General features: G+C 32.5%; 1 protein-coding gene across 1 annotated transcript; it reads right to left on the reverse strand.

Moving 5' to 3' along the window:
• Positions 1-165: 165 nt before the first annotated feature.
• On the reverse strand, positions 166-8,188 carry wcd (U3 small nucleolar RNA-associated protein 18 homolog wicked). Its single transcript, XM_074116987.1, has 9 exons — positions 7,921-8,188; positions 7,657-7,833; positions 7,002-7,161; positions 6,256-6,438; positions 4,895-5,092; positions 4,483-4,651; positions 2,621-2,925; positions 2,336-2,475; positions 166-823 (listed from the first exon to the last, which is right to left on the reverse strand). Exons 1-9 carry the CDS (start codon positions 8,031-8,033, stop codon positions 799-801), a joined length of 1,470 nt encoding a protein of 489 aa, XP_073973088.1. The 5' UTR covers positions 8,034-8,188; the 3' UTR covers positions 166-798.
• Positions 8,189-8,495: the final 307 nt, after the last annotated feature.

Here is an 8,495-nt window from a genome sequence, read left to right on the forward strand (position 1 = left end):
AAGCTACTGCCGCTAGATAGCATGAAAGTGCTCTTTTTTTTAACTTTGCCTCGTTTAAAAGAAAATTAATTTTCTTCCATCAGAAAATTAAAAAAGGAGCCTCTAAAAATCGCTCCATATGAACTATAAAATAAAAACTGAACAGGAACTCAATAAATAAAAATATTTAATTTTTTTAAATAGTTTAATGTAAATGTAGAAACAATTAAGGTAAAGTAAAATGCCCATAATACAGGTAACAAAGCTACATCATGAGTTAAGTTGCGAGGGCTAATTTATTGGTTTTTTTTTTACACAGGTAAATAAATACATGGAAAGTAACAAATAAAAAAAAAGTCATTTTAAGTCGTATTTCTAACATAAAATTTGAGTATGAAAAAAGAAACTATATTCTGGTATTCAATCTCAGAAATAGTTTTTCTTAGATATACGGGTATCTTACTATTTTCCACTAGTATTATTGCTTTTTTTTTTTATAATGGTACATATTCTCCTTTCTTTAACATTTTTTTCGAATTAAGGATAAGACGTAGTTTTCAATCTTTGTGTCAAGTCAAGGTAGACAAAGTGAGACTAAAAGAAAATAAATGATAAATAATTAAGTTCATTTCCAATTAGTATGATAGGTGACAAAAATTAAAAATTATTTTGCTTTGATTCCCTCAGATGGCAGTAAAAATTCATTGTATAATTCTCTTCTTAGCTTATATGTTCCAATATTATTTAAATATAAAGTTAGTACATAAGAGAAATATTTAATCACAAAAAGCGATGTTTTCTTTGATCGTATTTTATCACTCAATAATCTCCAAAATGTTTTAATCTGAAAACAAAATAAAAACATAATTAAAAAAACAACAATAAAATAGCACTGAGCGACAAGATAGAAATGCCTTCTTCAAATATAAAATATTTTAAATTTTGTTTTATCTATTAAATTTCTTAAGCCTCACAGAACGAAGTACCACTTCCTTCGAAGATTATCCACTTCTACAGGCTTTTGGCATTCCTTCTCAGGGAATGCTCTCGCATTCCAGACTATTAACAACACTTACACTTGACTGTATTAACGCTCACTGTATACACACAGGACTTTTTTTTAGAGATAGTTGATGTGTGCATCTACTTTAGGTTTTTTGCGAAGCCTCAGATAAACTCAAGCAGAATGCACTTATTTAACAGTTTAAAGAGACTTATACAGTCGAACCTCCTATAAAGAGACACTCTCACTAGCGACCACCTCCATTTACGGTCCAGTTTTTGGATTTCCCCGTTTTTACCACCCCTATATAAAAGAACCACCGTCTAACGGACACACTCTACATAGCGACCGCGGACATTCGAGATTTTGGGGAACGGATTATTATGTTTCACCTCCCACCAATGACCACCTTATTATTAAAAGTTCGTTTTTGATGCGGTGATAAAAAGAATTTTCCCCCCTCAAGTTTTTCTTCTTTTTTTCCTGATTTTTCCTAAAGTTTCCTATATAAACTCCATTCATTTTGTACCATTTTAATCTCATTTTTCAATATTACTTTGGACGAACAGTATTATTTTTTCCGATATGTCTCTCAAACGAAAGTGGTTAACTCTAGAAGAGAAAATAAATGTGTTGGAAGATTTTGCTAAAACCAAATCGAGCCATCGTCAACTTGCCAAAAGGTTTGTCCTTTTTCTAATAATAGATGATAGTATGATGATAATTTTACCATAAATTATTAATGTTATGAATAAATGTGATGATTATTATAAAAATTATTAATTAAGTCAATAATATATAGTTTTTGGATAATTTAGAAAAACTTGATGCATATCATTATAACTAAATAATTATGCAATTATGTAAGTTTTTAAATCAAATTAATAATAAACTATTTTTAAATAGATGTTTGGAACAAAAACAACATATTTTTTCAATATGAAACTTGCCAACCTCCTTCTAACGACCACCTCCAAATAGCGGCCACTTTGCTTTCCCCCGCCAGTGTCCGTTATTGAGAGGTTCGACTGTACTTCATTTCCAGATACTGATACAGAAAATCACATTTTTTTTTTTTTTTTATAGGAGGGAGTGGATTTAGCTTAAAGTAATTCGCTTAATAATCCACCATAATAATCTAAAAATCCATCTAAAAGCCTTGAACAAAACATATAAAATAGATACAAAAGAAAAAAAATATATATAAACAAGAAATCGAACTGCATTAATCTGTAAATTTGTCAATATTTAAACATTTAATCAATTTAATTTAATTTAATCACAATGTTTGATATCCAACATTGCAGGATAATATAGTTGATTTTTTTATTTGTACATTGAATGTTATACTACCTGTACAGATACGCCGTATTCTTGTTATTTCCACAAGAGAAGTAACCACTTGATGGGGAAAACGCAAAGTTTTGTACTCTGCCGATTGGTTCATTTAGTGCAGGAAAATTCTGATACACAGTCATGGAAGGTAAATGAACCTGAGTGCAAAGAAACATAAAATGGTCTGTCTCTGTTTTTTTTTCTCAGAAAAAAAAAAATCTGCAAGATTGCCAAACTTTCCCAAACAAGAGTTCAGAGGAAACTGACAAAAGACATTTAAACACCATTGTAAAAACTACTTACCATTTTCACTGCATTATCTTTTTCATCCGAAGCAATACCCAGCAACTGTGAGGAATGGTTGAATGTAACTTGTTTCACAGGTGTGACCAGATTCATGATAGCTTTCAGTGGTGTGGGTGATCGTTCGGCTCTGGCCAGCAGAGCTCTCTTGTCGTAGATATTAACAACTCCGGAAGATGACCCGGCCGCTAAATACGAGCCACACGGCGAAATGGCAATGCTGGTACCAACAAGGCATCCATCGTCCAAAAATCTTCCAGTCAGACATCGTCTGTTAACGTCCCATATATGAACTTCACCTAGCTCTATAAGAAGGCAAAAATATGACCTTTAATTTACATATTTGTCAAAATTCAGGTTCAGTAAAATAAAGATTAACTTATTGATGATAGTAATAACATTTTTTAAAACACTGCTTCAGTATAAATTAGTTGGTATAGTTAAAAGTACATTACATTGAACAAAATACATAAAACTAGAAAACTTCTATTAACCTCTGTTTTTCTATATTTGGCAATCAAAATAAACTAGATGACTACGAAACTATTAGTCGGCAAAGCAAATTGAAAGAGGAATTTTGTAACTGCCCCACATCGAAGCGAAACAAGTCGTTTCCAAGATAATATTCTTACGACACATTATTAAACAAAAGAACGGATTGATTGACAGATGGATGGATGCTCATGACCGATATAATTCTTAAACCAATTAGAAGGGGGAATTAATATTTATTTATCTTAACTGATTAAACTGATTTATAAAAATAAAAAAATAATAAATTATATACTAATAATCAAAATGTTGCCGGTTTTGTTCAGATAAGGTATCCATCCCTCGACGAGCTATTGTATTCCATACTGACATTATACTTCTTTTTTTCGTCATACCTTTGTTGCGATAATGGAATGCCAGTTTGTAGTAGACATTGGAAGAATCTAGCTTAATTTTTTCTTTCTTTAAAGTTAATGTTCCAAGCTCTTAAATGTTTGAATGCAAATTACAGTTTTTAAGAGCACTTCTTTCCCTTAGACTTTACAATTTTCCTGGTTACTTTAGCTGTGGAATAACTATTTTTTTCTAATATTAATTTCTTAGAATCGCTAAAAATTTATATTCCGAGTCATATTGCACGAAAAACAGATAAAGAGACTAAGCAATCAGATTTTAGTTTATGTTTAGAGAGAATTTAATCGAAGATAGACTAGAGTGTATTGTTTTGCCAAGAATCCTAATGAACAAAAAAAAAAATTATCCTCTAGTTAGTGCATCTCTTGCGTTTCTTCTGATTAATTAGAGTAAAGTAAGGTGAAGTGCTCCTGGATGTAGCATGAAGGCATATCCTTCAGAAAGTCGAACTCTGGAGCCATGGAATCCAATAAGATCCAATAAAAGCAGAGGTAGTTTCTTCTTAAAAAAAAAAAAAAAAAAGTGAAACCTTACGATCTCTCAAAATCATCCGAATGGCCGCCCAACATTGTTGGAACAATACTTTTGGTGAACCTATGCGAGTGACTATTTCGCCTGTTCTTAGTCTCGGGTTTTCACCCACCATTCCGGAAATTTGTTTTATACTTTTGCTTTAGTGGCTCCACTTGTCAGTAATTTTGCAACACTCCAAAAAAAAAAAAATGGTTCACTTTAAGCTCCTTAGCCCCCCCCCCTTCCAAACAAAGGGAAAAACCGCCTCATCATCCTCGATCGCAAGACATTCAATTCTTGACAGATATTTAACCATTATTATACCAGCCTAGCAATATTCACAGCACTTGAAAGCCTTTAAGGGGCCACCTGAATTGTAGAGCAGAGCTAAGAGTTTAATAAAAATAATTTAAAAAAAAAATAAATAAACTGATGTGCCCAACCTCCGTGGGAATAGAGACTGGTTCCATCCGAATCAAATGTAATTGCCTCAACATTTCCATTCATTGCTAGATTGCCAATCCATTCTTTAGATTTAGCTGACAGTAAATGTATTTGACCAAATCTTCCAGCAATTGCTATCAGCTTACTATCGGGCGATACTTCAAATTTCTGTTATTTGCAAAGAAAAACATAAGGTTAATAGTGCATTACAAATAAATAGAGGAACAAATATTTTTATCTATTTTAAATTTTCTAATTGCATTTCTTTAAACGTGAAATTCTTCATAGCTGGAAGTCAGCAGCGCATATTTGGAGAAAAGGTGGCAGATCGAACTTCGTGAATGCAGTAAGAGAAATCCATTTTACGAAACAACTTAAATGTAATACAATGTTAGTATTTAATGAATTTACCTTCATATTGGTTTGTCCAACATTGTGATGTGTGTAAATCGTTAAGGTACTCCCTTGTATCATATCGTAGACATAAAAATGTGAATGTCGATGTGATCCTACAATAAATTCAGAACCATCAGCTGAAAATCTTGCACAACGTATTGGAAATCTATCAAAACGAACTGATGCTAATTTAGGATTAGTTTTTCCATCAACCTATAAAAACAGAATAGATTTTTTGTTTTAAATATACTGAACGAAATAAACATAATAGAATAAAACATCTAGAAGAAGTTTGTCATACATGGATGTGTGGACAAAACAGATAAATTAATTAAGATTAATTTTAATCATGTTTTCAATGAAATAATTAGGTTATGCAATCAATTTAACGTAAAAGTCGAATATTGAACTTCGTAAGACTATGAATGATACTTGTGGATCAAAACCATTCAGAGTATGGAGTTATTGATCTCAGAAAAGACATTCAGAATCGTCGATCTGAAAAAGGATATCCAGAATAGAAGTTATCAAGAGCTCCGTTGAAGATCGTTGCCTCACACTATATAGCTTAGAAGAGGGAAGAATCGCATTTTAGCTGGAGAAATACGTTGTATAAACGACTTAAATCAACTGGTGTACATACTCAAAAGTTTACTTTCGTGTAACATCACAGGTTGTCTGGTTCTTACTGGTTCAAAAAGGGGGGGGGAAGTGGGCTAGCCATTTCTTCAGGGATCTTGGCGTCCCTGCGGGTATCCCAGTCTAACATCACGACAGTCAACAATTACATTGACAACCTCAACACTACACAATACGCATAGAGCCTACAGTAATTTGGTACTGCGGGGTGTCATAAAGATCTCTCCAGTCGCAATGGTTTTAGCTTCACAGCCACGTCCTATATAGACTATCTATTATAGTCTACCGACAAAGTGAAGGCTCCCTGTGGCACTGCCAAGCATTCGCACTGTTGTAAAAAAAAACGGTGTACATTTTTTAAGCCTAAGGTTAACCTTCGCATGGCCCCACAAGTAAGCTATACTTCTCAGTATTGCCAAGAAAGAAATCAGTGGGTCAAAAGATGGAACCACAATATCTTTATTGATAACACCCGTTTTTGACAGTAGCGAAATGACGGCAAGTTCCGCGATGATGTTATTGCTGCGGGAAGTCTCAGTGGCGCTATATCTAACTGGTTCACGGTATGGGGTTGCCAAGGATATCTAAGGTACAGACCATACTCCAAGTACACCGCCTTGAGATCTTAAGACAAGTTTTGATACACTGTTGAACTCCTGTATTTGGGGCAGAGGGGGAGAAGAAATTTAAATACTAGGTTCCAAATGAATTACTTAAATAAAAGAATAAAATACTACCTGAATTATTGAAGCACAGCCAGAAACACCTGCAACAAGTGCTACAGTTGATGTTGGATGAAATCGTACGGCTTTTATAATCGGTCCTTCATTTCTAGTTTCACAATTCAATGATGCTAATCTTTTAATTCTTAAAAATGATTTTGCCAAATAGCTAGATTTGTTCAACATATTTCCGCAAGTCTGTAGAAATAAGTAACAATAAATAAAATTAATGTAATGTAATTACTTATATATATTTTTTTAGACAGGCTAAGAGACAGAAGCAGTATAGGAAGCTTTGCAGTTGGGCAGTGTGTTGATACCACGAATCAGAACAAAAACAATTATTTCATCCGTCATGTATATTACTTTCAAGTCTGATGTACTCGAACTTTAGACCTCTCAATCGACTTAAGTAAAAACAACAGAGGAACCTTATTTTTTCTTCCTCCAATCATCTTTCTAAGATGATTTTAATCAGTAGTCGCACAATAGACTTTTTAAACGTCACCAAAAAAAGAGACGGTGATTTCAGAGCTGAACATTGTTGTAAATTTTATCTATCTTAGCACGTACGTTTTCTGACTGTTTCTGACCGGTTTCGGATTTTCATCAGCCAGAGGTTTATTAATTAGGAGTTGAAAATGATTTTTATTGGCCTGTAGAAATAGTTAAAGTACGCCTCAGCTCAAAGAAAAATAAATGAGCGTTTCCAAATGAAAAAAAAAAAAAAATTAATAAAATCTTATAAAAGAAATATTAACCCTAAGAAGTTCCTGATCTTCTTCATCACGATGTTCCTCGTCTGCTTTGTTTAATTTGGCCCACGATGGTTCTCCGTAAACTGATTGAAACTTTCTCCTTAGAAATTTTCCATATTCTGCAGAATTGTTAATATCCTGACCACTTCGTACACTATCACCACTGTTAAAAATGATAATGTGTTAAATTTAAATAGACAAACATAACACGCATCACCACCAGAAGGAGGAGGACACATTATACCAGGGGACAAGAAAATGGTATTTTTAAATTTAGAAAGAGAAAAATGCTCGCCATTAATCGACTAAAAAATGTTATCTACTTTAGTCTGGGCACTTTTTAAGCTTATAAATAGTTTTTAGTTATTATATAGATCACGGCCTTCAATAAAAAATTGGAATAAGAACCTACATTTAGTTACAAAAGTCGTTATGGAGTAATACTTCTTTAAATAAAAGCAGTTCTTGTCGTCGTGATCAAAGAAAAAAACAAAAGCATAAGTTAATGTACTTCCACAAAAAGTACTTATTTAACAATTGTTCACTTTTGAACAACTTTAAGTAAATTAAAAAAAAAAAACTAGATTAGTCGTCTTTGACTATTAGAACTAATAATTCATAAAAAGTAAAACAAAAACAGATAAACAACAGTATTTACGTAACACTTAGCATATCATCTTCATCCACCCAAGCAGGTACTCTGGGCGGAGATGCAAGAGTATCAGAGTATGTATCAGAATCTTGTGCTCCATCGTCTTCCACACCAGAATCCGGATCTCCAAATCCCATGTTTCGTAACATATATGAAGGATCACCAAATACTAATTTTTCCAACCTATTTATAATTGACATCAATTAATTGAACTTATGTTTTTTTAAATAAGTTTAAAACACCAAATATTAACGTTAAAATAAAATCTACCTTTCCTTCTCTGCGTTCACCATTGTTGACAAATGTTTTTTCTTTTTCGCTTTTCCTTTTTCAGCAACATATTTTCGTTTTCTAGTGCCTCCTTCTTCAATGGCAGGATCCATTTCTTCTTCGGAAATTTTGAATCTAAATAAATCAAATTTAAACACGAAACTTCCTCAATGAGGCCTCAAATAATAGAATGTTGGCTGGTGGCTACCTGTACCTATTCATACGGAGGCTAGGTTACTTCACTCTATAACTACTCAACAAGAAAGTTGGGAATGAATCGATAGAATTGAAAATATTGCAAAGCTAGTTATCGAATTGCCTAAATATGAACCCGATGCAAATAATAAAAAAATAAGTCTATTTTATTATTTTTTCGTAAAATCCGCAATTAATTTTTTTAATGTAAGAAAATATATTTAAAAAAAATTTCATTTTTAACTAAACCAACATATTTTCTAAAATCTGTGTAATCAGAAAGCTTTTACCGAACCAAAGTATTTATTAGATCCACAAAGGAACCGTTACACTAAAAAAATTTAGTAATCAATCTTTATTCAATTGTAAAATTGAGAGTT

The sequence above is a fragment of the Rhodnius prolixus genome, unplaced genomic scaffold (genome assembly GCF_049639745.1).
Source record: "Rhodnius prolixus isolate KJV_2025 unplaced genomic scaffold, Rpr scaffold_2, whole genome shotgun sequence".
NCBI lineage: Eukaryota > Metazoa > Arthropoda > Insecta > Hemiptera > Reduviidae > Rhodnius > Rhodnius prolixus.